Source organism: Pezoporus wallicus, unplaced genomic scaffold, assembly GCF_028554395.1.
Source record: "Pezoporus wallicus isolate ANWC-B61680 ecotype Strahan unplaced genomic scaffold, APGP_CSIRO_Pwel_v1 contig_1438, whole genome shotgun sequence".
NCBI classification, from domain to species: Eukaryota; Metazoa; Chordata; class Aves; order Psittaciformes; family Psittacidae; genus Pezoporus; species Pezoporus wallicus.
This window is the reverse complement of record NW_026638681.1, coordinates 39,578-52,185: the sequence shown is the minus strand read 5'-3', so window position 1 is coordinate 52,185 and position 12,608 is coordinate 39,578. Positions and strand designations below refer to the sequence as shown.

The 12,608-nt window shown below is 37.6% G+C and overlaps 1 protein-coding gene across 2 annotated transcripts in view; it reads left to right on the top strand.

The window, feature by feature from the left end:
• The window catches only part of USP9X (ubiquitin specific peptidase 9 X-linked), a 99,011-nt gene extending 91,380 nt beyond the window's left edge, over positions 1 to 7,631 (top strand). For both annotated transcript variants that reach the window (XM_057411828.1, XM_057411827.1), the window contains exons 40-45: positions 1,080 to 1,300; positions 2,371 to 2,459; positions 3,220 to 3,376; positions 3,804 to 4,016; positions 4,466 to 4,561; positions 6,033 to 7,631. In XM_057411828.1, the coding sequence (XP_057267811.1) occupies positions 1,080 to 1,300; positions 2,371 to 2,459; positions 3,220 to 3,376; positions 3,804 to 4,016; positions 4,466 to 4,561; positions 6,033 to 6,167 (911 nt within the window). In that variant the 3' untranslated portion in view covers positions 6,168 to 7,631. The remainder of the gene's footprint in view (positions 1 to 1,079; positions 1,301 to 2,370; positions 2,460 to 3,219; positions 3,377 to 3,803; positions 4,017 to 4,465; positions 4,562 to 6,032) is intronic.
• Positions 7,632 to 12,608: the final 4,977 nt, after the last annotated feature.

The window sequence follows — 12,608 nt, the reverse complement described above, 5'->3', positions numbered from 1 at the left end:
GTAGTGCTATTATTTTTGAGAAACAGTGACAGAATATTGGCCTACATTGGCTTTATAGCTAGCATATACATGTTCTGTTAAGCATATTCTAGAAAACCTAATTAGGAATTTGTAGAGAAGCTGTTTAATGGCAGGCTCATTACAGCTTGATGTGTCAGGTTGTTGAAGTCAGTGGGGGCTAGAATGTGTTATTGTAAGATTAACAAACTGAAAATTTTACTATAGCTATTTGCTATAATAAGCTTCAGAACCATTTGACAATTTTGATTTGGTTTTGTTTCCAGTGCACTATTTGAGACTTAACTTGAAAGGTATTCTACCTATGAAAATACGTTCACTGTACTCATAATGTCGTACTGAAATATTTAGTTTGTATGAACATTATTGTAACTAATTATAATTGCTATTGGCAGAGTAAAGTTATTTTTTGCTTCAACGTACTAAGCTAGAAAAGTTCTGTCTTGGACTTCTGGGCATCTTCAAATAATAACTCAAAACACTGTTAAATTTAGGAACATCAGGAGCAAATCAGCAGTCTTGCCTTCCACAAAATGAAGCTTACTAAATAAGATACTTCTTTTTTATTATTGTTTCAGGAGTATGTTCTCTGCGCTCTAGAGCTTCAGACAGGGCTGTTCTGACATACATATTTCTCTGAACTGTTTCCCATTGCCTGTGCAGCAAATAGACCTTGTGTCCTAAAATATGATAGATTTTTGCTGTGTTACACAATCAGCAAAGCAGATAAACTCAGGAGATGATTTTACTAAGAAAACTGCATAATTTCTCATCTTGCATATGAACATGCCTTCAGCTGGATTGCTTTGATTGTCCCTGCATAATCTTGCCTGAGAAGGAGAAGTAGCTCTCTCAGGCAGCAGGTGTCTAGCTTCACAGTTGGAAAACTTAGTTATTTCATACCACAGTATCTTTCAAAGAAAATCAGCTGGATTGTGTGGTTGGTTGGTTTTTCTTCCTCTATCTGTTGTTTTTTGTTAAGTTACACCAATTTATATTTTATTGTGTCTACATTGAAAGTGCTTCAGTACCTTTTCATCTGTAGTAACTGTCTCTTCTAGGTAATCCCCCACTGGCCAACCCTTATGGTGATCCTAATTTATCTCAGCCTATAATGGCACTTCAGCAGAACGTAACAGACATTTTGTTTGTGAGAACTAGTTATGTGAAGAAAATTATTGAAGATTGCAGCAACTCTGAAGAGACCATCAAGTTGCTTCGTTTCTGCTGTTGGGAGAATCCTCAGTTCTCTTCAACTGTCCTCAGTGAGCTTCTCTGGCAGGTAAAAATAAAAAACTAGGAGAAAGATGGGAATACATATGTGTATGGCACATGATTCTGTATTTAGATATAGAAATGTTATGTTAAATAATTAACAGGTGGTTGATAAACTTTTCTGAAGATGGCATCCTTTGTCAGTATTTACATTCTTAGGTCTATAACTAAGTACTTGAAGTAGTACGGGAAGTCATTTTACAAGTTTAGGAAAGCAGTCAACCTGTTCTGAGTTAGGAACGCTGTGTTAAAGATGGAAAGTAACTAGGCTGAGGTGCTCTTTATGTGTTGTGAAAGTGTCATTTCCTCAGCCTTTTCCATCATTATCCCTAAAAGAGCTTCTTACGTTGTGTGGAAAATCAGAATAATTTTATAAGATCTCCTTTGTGCTTAAGTACATTCATAAGGTTCTTTGTTACAAGTCTGCAGAACATGCTTGGCTTCAGACTCAGGAAAGCCTTTTTAGACTGTCTTGTTTTTTCCTTTTTCAATCTCTATAAAGTACTTACACTTTCCCACACCAAATAAAACTTTACTATTGCTCATCTTTACATTCACCCTTCCTCCCCCCCCCCCCCCCCATGTAAACGTGACATTTTTCTATGTCCTTTTGTTTGGCAATTGAAAGAATCAGAATAAAAATCGCTTCACTGATACTTTGATAGCCATGTGTTTTACATTTTAGGATAACCTTTGAACCTAATATCTAAAAGTAGCAATATCAGGGAAAAACACTGTTTTGTAATTTTGCTTTTCTAAAGATAATTTTTAAGGTAGCTTCTTCAGCATGGACATACTTGGGGCTTCATTTTAGTTGTGTTAAAAATTCATCAGAAAACATTTTGTCCTTTGCAAAACTTCCTGTATTGAAAAATCAAATAAAACCCAGCAAAACCACAACCCCTGGAAAAACTGACACAATCAACGTAAAAAAAGAAAAGTAGGCATCATATCTTGGGGTATCATTTAAATTACAGTGAAGTTCACTTCAGATTAATTGTATTCTTGTGTTGCACCATGTAATTTGCATGCTTCAAGGAATGCTTTCTTACGTTCTCTGCACTTTTACTTTTTAAGGTTGCATATTCATATACATATGAGCTTCGTCCTTATTTGGATCTGCTTCTACAAATCCTTTTAATTGAGGACTCTTGGCAAACTCACAGGTTAGTATGTACCTGTCTTTCTTATAATTCATCATTATTATGTTTTGTACAGCTTGTTTCCCCAGTGGTTCTTGTGCTCATCCTTTCAAGAGGATTGTTCAAAATCTATATTAAATTAATAAAGCATTTTTTCACTTTTATCTCAATTTTTGAGATAATTCAGAAACCTCAGTTTTTATGATAAACCTACAATTTTTCACCTTGACCTTCCTTAGTAGTCGGAAATTTACTTCTTAGTCCCGTAAACCCAAGATTTTTCACATACAAGAGTGTGCCATTTAGGCTAAACTCATTGGTATTTACTGTGAGGTGCTTAGATTGGTTCTTAGAAACAATCTCATTCAAGAGAGTCCAGTGATAGCCTGGACTGAACTCATTGGTATTTACTGTGAGGTGCTTAGATTGATTCATAGAAACATCTCATTCGAGAGAGTCCAGTGATAGCCTGGACTGACTCAGCAGCATGTCAGTCGTAGCAGTGATACTAAGACATGAAAAAAGTGTGAACTTGGGGGCAAAAGTGTATTTAATACATAAATGTTCTCTATGCAATCACATTTCAAGAGAATTTTAACTTTAGTATATTAAATCTATTAAATATTCATCTGGTTTCAAACCTAACTTTTATATGTCTACGGAATAAGGCTTTTGAAAGTTGAGATTAAAAAGGTTTAATTATTGTAGATACTGACTAATTTAAATACTAAAACTCTTTAACTCTTGAAGTTTTGGGGGTTTATTTTGGTTTTCTTTTTTGTAGGATTCACAATGCACTTAAAGGAATCCCAGATGACAGGGATGGGCTGTTTGACACCATTCAGCGCTCTAAGAACCATTATCAGAAAAGAGCTTACCAGTGCATAAAGTGCATGGTAGCTCTCTTCAGCAACTGTCCTGTAGCCTACCAGATCCTTCAGGTGATACCTTTTGTTCTGTTTCTTGCTGCTTTTTTTCCCAGTTCTATGTTAAAAACAACAATCTATCAATGATCTAAGCCCTGCAAAAAATACCCCACCGTTATTAAGTTTTCATCACCTTGAAGAAATTATGACTTTTGAGTACAACTCAGTTGAACCTTCCTGTATCAGAAGCTCAGTATACAGGATTGAAAGCAATTTGGTTAAATTCAGACTCATGATTTTGTGATGCAGCTGCAAATCCATAGATTTCATTTCAAATTCAAAGTTTTCTTTGTGCAAAAGAGGGATATTTCAGGAAGTCTTTTAAACAGCAAAATGTGTGTTAGTGGTCTGTTCTCTGATAGCTGATGTATAGGAAGAGAAAAATCCTTCTATTTTGAAGAATACAGAAAACCATTCTGAATTGTTAATTTTCCACCTGCAGAGCAATGGGGACTTGAAGAGAAAATGGACGTGGGCAGTAGAATGGCTTGGAGATGAACTTGAGCGTAGACCATACACTGGGAATCCCCAATACACCTATAATAATTGGTCTCCACCAATACAAAGCAATGAAACATCAAATGGCTACTTCCTAGAGAGATCACACAGTGCTAGAATGACTCTTGCAAAAGCTTGTGAACTCTGTCCAGAGGAGGTAAGGAATTCATTTGACTTGTTAAAAAAAAAAAAAATAAATCTGAGTAAAGTGCTTCTATAAATTGTGAACCTTAGTAACAGTTACTGGCCATTATAGAGGTACCAAATTTTATAAATCTGGATTTCTATTTTTGTGGTTCATTCACATAATTTCATTATGTTCATTTACTTTTATTACTGTTTCTGTAGGCATCTACCACTTAGAGAATTAGCAGTATAAAATTGAAAGTGGCCATTTAAAGTAGATTATGAAGGGGTCTGTTTTTCCAGTAATACGTTGATAGTGAGAATTTTTATGTAGTACAGTGCAAGCTGTGGATGACACAGTGGGGTGGAGATTTTTCCATTTTTCAGGCATGAGTGAAAGGATCATTTGGATGTAGAATTGGCTCTGGATAAAATAACTACATCTTATCTAAGTAAATAAAATGTTTTTTCAAACTTTAGGAACCAGATGATCCTGATGCCCCAGATGAACATGAATCTTCTCCACCTGAAGATGCCCCACTGTATCCCCATTCACCTGGTTCCCAGTATCAACAGGTAAAAGCTCATAGTTGAACCATTTATTCAGAGTTCCAGGTTAGCTTTTTTTAGCATTTATGGTAAATTAAATTACTGGCATCTAGCCAGAAGCATGTTATTGTCCACTGTCACACTTGGAGGGATAAAGATATAAATGCACCTCCATTTTGCCAGCAGCAGTTTCACCATTAGAGCTTCAGATGAAAATTTTAATGTTATCAGATCATGGATTAATTGTCCATAGAAAGAGTAGAAGGACAGATGCTATCACAGTCTAGTGTGGACTGAATTTGATTATGTCATATTTGTTGCTGTTGGTAATATTTTGAGAGTTGCTTTCTTGTTTTTAAATACAAAATCAAGCCTCAAGGTCTGAATTTCAGTTTGGGTAATTGGAAGGCTTTCAGAAAAATCCACGTGGCTGTTACATATGACTTGTGCTATGAACACTGATTTCTAAATCTTAAGTACATATAAAATCTAAACCTGGTTTTATGTGGAATGGTTGCTTTGTTACTATCTTTCAGTGGAAAGACAGATCTGAAAAAAATCGTAACCAGTTTTCTTACCAAATTGACTAAAATAGTAGATCCCCCACTTAGTTGTGATTTTTTTTTTTTGTTCCAATTCATTTTATATATTCCAAATCTGCTAATTTAATTTCCTTTCCTGCCCAAATGCATTTTCCCCTCCATCTTGCTTCCCCTACTTGATGTTCTCAGCAGAGCAGTTGGTAAGTCATGCAGATTTTCCCACTCCTGAGCTCCTGAATCCAGACATATACCGTAACCTCACCATTACCTGTTTGATGTGTTCACCTTCTTGCAAGAGATGGCATTTCTCACTAACACACACAATCCTCGTATTCCTGGTTTCTCCACAGTTAGTTAAACTCTGCAAAGGGGTAGATAGATGAGTTGTTTTCTTTTGCCAGATGTGTGTATGACTTTTTAAATTGGGGCAGAACATCTGCAGAAAACTATTGGTCTAGATTTCATTCAACTCTGTAGTATTAAAGTTTTCCTCTCAAAAATTCGATGCAGGTATGCTTTTTCCATTGACTTAGGAAAAGAATTCAGGGTGGTTGAAACTTTTGATAGACGTGCAGTTTAATGTCCACAGCATATGGGCAGCCTCTTTCCATCTCCTTTTTTTTCTTTTTTGCTGCCTTTGCTTTGCATGTAACTGTTATTCAAAAGCTGAGATTGCTATTTCTAAAGCAGATAATACTATTTCAAGTAAATCCTTTTATCTTTACAAGTTGAAAGTTTGTTTTCCTTCAGTGTAAATTAAAAAGGTAAGTGAAAAGCGTCATCCAGGGGAATGAAGGGAACTGTAGTGCGTGTACATACAGATACTGCTACATGAGAAGTTCATTGGGCTTGAAGATACTTTTCAATGGTCTGAATGTAAAGGAGCAAACACAGCAATTAGTTGGGAACAGCCCATAAGTTTAATGTCCCTTTAAAATGTTTATGCTTTATTGCAGAATAACCACGTGCATGGACAGCCGTATACAGGCCCAGCAGCACATCATATGAACAACCCTCAGCGAACTGGCCAACGAGCACAAGAAAATTATGAGGGCAGTGAAGAAGTTTCCCCGCCTCAGACAAAAGATTAGTGAAATGCACATAATCAATTAACTTGCTCCATCAAGACTGTGCACCCAGGCCTTACAGTCCAACCTTTCTCTGTGTCTGGCTAATATTTAAAACTAGAAAAACTATTCCTAATCAACATGGAGTGGAGAGTCTATTCACTGTCTTATCTGCAGAAAATTGCTGTCAATATATAACCCGCCTGCAGTGGAAAGTGTATAGTGTTTTGTAATAAATGGCCTGATGCTAATGTGTAAATGGCAAAGGTGTATATAGTATATTAATGTTTGACTGTTAATTCTTGAGCAAGAAACATTTTTTTTTGTCTTGATGAGACTCACAGATCTACAAAAAAAAAACCAACAAAAAAAAAAATCTTGATATATCTGCTGCGCTCTGCAACCAGTGTTGCCTGCCTCATGGCAGTTGGATCAACTCCTTTAAGAAAAAGCCTATCCATGTCAACCACAAGAATAGTTTCATGTTAATTCTTTGCCACTGGAGTCGATTTTACTATGAGCAACGTAATGGCTGGTAACCTTTTAATTATTTGGTTGATGTGGAAAATTGGTGATGTAACATTGTTTCTAGATCTTTTTTCATTGCCTTTTTCATTCTGGTATTAGGTTAATCACTTTGAAGCTATAGTTATGCTGTAACATTTAGCATGGCTTCACACCAAGTTAGTGTAGCCAATGAGGGGGGAAAAAAAAAAGTGGTGACAGCAGTTGTCCCAGTGTGACAACTGCATTGCTCAGAACTTTCTCTTCTTACACCTAGACTATAAAATGGGGAGGGAAAATGTGACAAACAAGTGGTTTTCAGTTTCACATATGTTCCTCACATCTGATGTTTGACAGTTCTGTCTCTGGGTGGGATAAAGAACACTTAGTTTTCAGTAATAGGAATTTAAAAGATTTAAAACAAATATGCAAAAATTTGCTATGCCAGGATGCCTGGAGCATAATAGACTGTATTTGGTGTGCTTGTTTTGTTTCTTTGGTAGAGCTTATTAGATAAACTTCTAACACTTTCCTTCTACTGCATCCCAGTGAAGTGGAAGTCAACGAAATCACACAGTACTTGTGAGTGCCACTGCACCAAGTTAACTTGCTGGTTTTCTGCTCGTTCACAGTTCTACTTGAAAGCGAGAATTGTCTTAGCTCTTTATCCATTATACAGGAAATCTTAACATTAGAAGCAGGGTTTAATTATAAAAGAAACTACTGGTTAGTCAAATACAATTCTGAGGTATCTCTGTTCCAGAATAAACATTTGTTTAAAGACTTCAAGAACCGCATCAGTAAATACTGTATTTAAATGAAAATTGGTAACTTGAATGTGTGTAATTTTTTTGGAACCTGTCTAAAAACCAAATACCCCTGCAAAACAGATACAGCCCACCCTATACTATTTAAATATTTTGCTGTTTTATTTTATAGAAATTATTTTGCTGAATTCACAAATAGAATTTGATTTAAGAAGAATGTTTTGTCCTGTGGTGTGTTGGTTTTTTTTGTTTTGTTTTTGGCTTTTTTTTAATGGACTGCACAGAAACGTGAATTCTGTGCAGTGGCACGATGCTGAATTCTGGAACAACAGTCACATTGAGATTCTGTGCACAAAAAAAAATTGGCCCTTAAGAATAAAATAACCAGGACAATTACACTGTAAAAGTTTCTTAATGTGATTTATCTTGTACTTTTTGTATGTTTTTATATATACATATATATATTTAATGAGCACAAGCTTGATGGTGTTTTTTACAAAAAAGTTGATAGAAACAAAGTTGCTTATCAAATTAAAGGTCTAGTTTTGAAATAGACAAAGGGAAATTCGGTTGCAAGTTAATTCTTACGCATTTAGTGTAACAAGGAAGGGACACAGAAGGTTTTTGAATACGCTGTGTTTCAGTGATCTCTTTTATGCTTCTGTGTTTCCCTCGTGCTCAAGTTAATTCTTTTTTCATAGTTTTTTTGGTGATTCCATTTTACCTGGACTTAGTAAATCTGGATAAAGCACCCCCACTTATGTTTGGGAATGCTTGTTGGAGGTTTTAACTCAAAAGTTCTACCCTAAGTGCTCTAACTGAAAGAGTTCATATTTATTTGGACCAGTAATTGTTAAACAAGCTATCTTAGAGGTGATTATTCTGTATTTTTTTACTAATAGGTAAAATATGTAAAGTGCTAGTTCAGCCTTGCTACATGTGTTTGCTTTTAACAGTGCAGTGATTGTAGAGACACGTCAAACCTGTGACGCTTCAAGGCTGGGACTCTTCAGTCATACACCCCCAGTCCTTGAGTTGAGAATGACTGCAGGGGCAGTTGTTTTTCAGGCGGCAAATGGAGAATATTGTGCATCTTTGTGACTTTGAAGAAGGATAAGCCTTGTATTCTTTGTCGCAGCTGCTGCTTCTAAAAGGCTGGCTACAGTGAGGGGTGCAACATTCTCTTCACTCTGGGCAAAACAAGTTTGAATTGTACTTGATGAATATCGTACCAGTAAAAAGTTTCATATGCACGTTACTGTCACAGCATTTTGGCAGCAGTCATTTTCAGGCACTACACAGTACCTCAGTGTTGATGGCACACTTTAAAATACTAGTCCTCAAAGTGCCTAAAGATTTGATTTCCCCATTACTAATTTCAGTCCTCTCTTCTGTTTAGAACAGTTACTAGGGGATCTCTGGTCTTCCACAAAATGAGCCAATAAATAGTAATGTTTCTGACGATGTAACATCAAATACATAGAAACTGAGAATTCCTAGGTGGTGGTGTATGGTGGCTAATGTGTAGTTTGACTATAGCCTTGCTAAGCAGAATTTCTCCCTCTACTACATTTGGATTTAGGTTGTTTAGTGACTAAAGTGAGCTTTTAACACTTGCTGCTGTTAGTGTTAAAAAAAAATCAGTACAGCCATATATGAAAGGAATTCAGTTAATATTTGTGCATCAATAGTTGACCTAAGTTTTGGTCACCTACACCTGTGTTACCCTACTGACAACAATGGGATTGCACAGGGTTCAGTCAAAGCTTACTTGCCCTGCAGAACCTACTTCTGTGGTGATGCACAAGCAGGAAAGGACTCAGCTTGACTTAAATTTTTTTCAGATTATTTTCCCTGCTAACTTACCAGCCCTGAAAACTGAGGTTCTGTGTTTTTAAAGCTGAGTGCTTCTTGCTGAAATTGAGCCAGGAAGAAATGAAATTCCACAATTACACTCCTTTTTTTTTTTCTCCAGAGTGAGACTTGTAGACAATATGAGAAAATTATGTTACAGTCATTGCTATTATGCCTTTTCAGCCACTTTGTTGTGCCTAGCTTGTGTGGTTTAGCTTGTGTCATGAAAAAGCACTTAGGGTTCCAAAACTTTCTGTGTATTTCCTAAGTTCCAGGAGAAAATGGTATCGGCCATTCTGCCAGAGCTAAAAAGGGGAAAAATTGGCCGCTGTAGCAATGAACTTCATTTTTGTTTCAATCAGTTTTGTCTACCTCTGTGTCTTTTGCCAGAAACTAATAGGCTGGTGAACTGTGTCGAGGCAAAGTGGCTCAGCGTTTTTGTTGGGCTGTTTCAGTTACTAGGCATTGATTGCAGTGAGGCTTTCCATGCAATGACTTCAGCTTCAAACAAAAGTTAAAGGCTAACTATAAAAATTAGAGGAAGAAGTGGCATGTTGGGAGATCTGCAGGGTAACCAATTAAGTGTTTAAATATCTTTGTTAAACCTTGTTGGTCCACGTTTGCAAACCCACACTGAAAGCAAGTTCACCTCTGTGATGAAGGACACAAACCTCAGTTTTTGGGAGGGTGAGATGCTGATGCTGACTGTACATTTCTGATGACAGGTGTGGGAGTTTCCTGTTTGCTCCAGCACAGCATAATTAAGACAATTAATTGTTGCTCCCTGTCTTCTTGCCTCCTGTGCTCTCCATCATGTTCATGATACCGCTTTTGTCACAGCCATGAGATCTTAGGAATAAAGTAAACCTGACTTCTCTCTAGAGCAGGACATGCGAGGCTTTCTGGGAGAGAAGTAGGAACCATCTTGTAAAAATGCTGCATGCTGGACAGTGGTACTACAACAAGCAGAAAGCAAGTGAAACAAACGCAGCTACATCCTTCTGCATGATTTCTGTTCCTCTTGCAAGTGGTCTCCTGAGGAACATGACAGCAAACAGCTCTTCAAAGCGCAGTGCATGTACATTTCTGGCTCACAGCTAGAGTTGATCTCTAGTAGTGCAGTAAAGATCCCTGGGCAGCAGCAGCACAGGCAGCACACCCTCTATGCCCTCCATACTGTTCCAGGGTGTTCGCTTACCTTCCTTCCATTGCTCTGTGGGGATTGTCACCTTGACAGATTCATTTACACTGAAACTTGCCCCCCCACACACACACCAGGCAGCTCTGCTGCACTAGAAGGGCTTTAACTCAGTCTGAGCACTGTCGCTTTTACAGTGCGCAACTTCTTAAGTTTCATACTATAAATGTCCTTTATAAGAATTTCCTTGGGACTAACTTTTAAAGCATCAAATACTTCTGTCTTTTTATACAAGAGAAGTGTTCAGTCCTGCCCCTGCCACGTCTTCACCATAGGTTGTTCTCAGAACTGTTGACACAGATTCCAGCACTTACATTCAGAGGAACTCCCGTAATCTGATTTTTCCAATGCAAGCTGTGGTGGAGCTTTGGATTTCAATTGTGTTTGTATGAGTCTTGTTGATTTCAACACCCTAAGAGTTGAAGTTGGTGATGTTTGAAGTGATCAGGACAGATAAGTCAGCAGGTAGCACAAAAGATGGCTGTCTTACTTGGCTTTGTTTACAGTTGTTTGCGACAATGAAATCAAAACAAGCACAGGAGAGCCTATTTCTGAGGGAGAAAACCACTCCTGAGTAAGGGCTAATTTTTCATCAGATTTTAAATACCCAACTCTGTATTTTTTAGCTTTATAATTCCTTAAAGCTGCTTCTTAATAATAAAACTGGCCTACAGGTTGTTTCCATGGAAGAATTTCATGTAGCCTTAATTACATTAGCACAATTCTGAAACAACAGCATCGTTCTTCAGTGGTCAAAATAATGTGCAAATGTCTTCTGGTTTTTAACAATGAGCTAACCTTGAATAATGAAAATAGGAGGAAAAAGAAAACAGGTTCTATGAATTTGGCCAAAATCTAACCATAGAAGAACATCCAGTGCAGGAAAATAAGACCATTCCCTTCTTCTCTGTATCTATACTATCTTAAATGTCTGATAATTTTTATTCTTAACCTACAGCTGCTGTTCCAGTAACTTGGTTTATGTTGCCACAAGCTGTGTAGTTTGCAGCTTCCTCATGTGTTTGCAGTTATGTCCCCTCTGGTCCTTACCAGAGCAAAGTCTTTAAATGTCTGGTTTTCCCATACTAGCCACATGGCCACAGGGCTGGATGAATGCTGTCAAAGTGTGATTTCACCTAAGCCATGAAACAAGCAGTTATAGTCTTTTTTCTGGTACTGATACCTCTGTGGATGCAGCTTTTGAAGGCATTGATTGCATTTTTTGTAGTTTTATTTATTGACATTCTGCTCAGTTCTTGTCCTTCACTCCTAAACTCCTGTCAATCACTTCTTAGGATTCTTTCTTACCAAGTTTTTCACTCTGGATTGCCAGGATCATTTTCTATGTAATACTTTTGTATTTTCTTGGAATCAAATCCCTTCACTTGCCATGATGGCTTTTACCTTTGTTTCTGCCAACACTTGCTGTTCTGCTGTTGGCTGCTACAGAAGAGCCATGTTCACCAGGCAGCAGAGCCTTTTACAGGGCAACAGCAGCAGTCACAGCCTTGACAAGGTGAACTTAAATCTTCTCAGAACATACGTAGGATATGAAAGCTTTATGCTGTGGGTGGCAGTCTTGAATTCAAACAGCTTGTAACTTACTGGGGTTTAGGTTTGGGTTTTTTTGCTTCATTTTCTGTCTTGGACAGTTAGTTCCTACAGGTGAATAAAACCAATAGGTTTCACTGGAATCTACTTTGGAAATAAGGCTGTTTGAAAACTTGGACACTTCTTAATACACTTGATTGTATTTAAATTGGTAGGTGCTTTAGAGTCCTTCTGGAAGCCAATTCAAAAGCTTAGAAACACAAAACCAGGTCTTTAGGGTTTAATGATACTCGCAAATTCCACCTACCTGTCCTGCTGTGTGACTCGGGACAGGTGAAGGGCAGAAATGGAGATGTCTCATTGAAGGGAGGGAGGTCACACCGAGTGAAGCCCCTGGGGAACTGGAAGTGCTGAACATGCTTTGTCTGGCCTTGCACACACCGAGTGTGAGCCCTCCTGAACCTCAGGCCTCCCCCTTGCACTGAAGAATTGGTTTCTGGCAGGAAGTTAAGGAGCATGTAAAGCATTTTTTTATCCTTCTGCTCTAAGATCTGTACCAAGCTGAATCCTCTGGGCGAACAAAGACAGGAG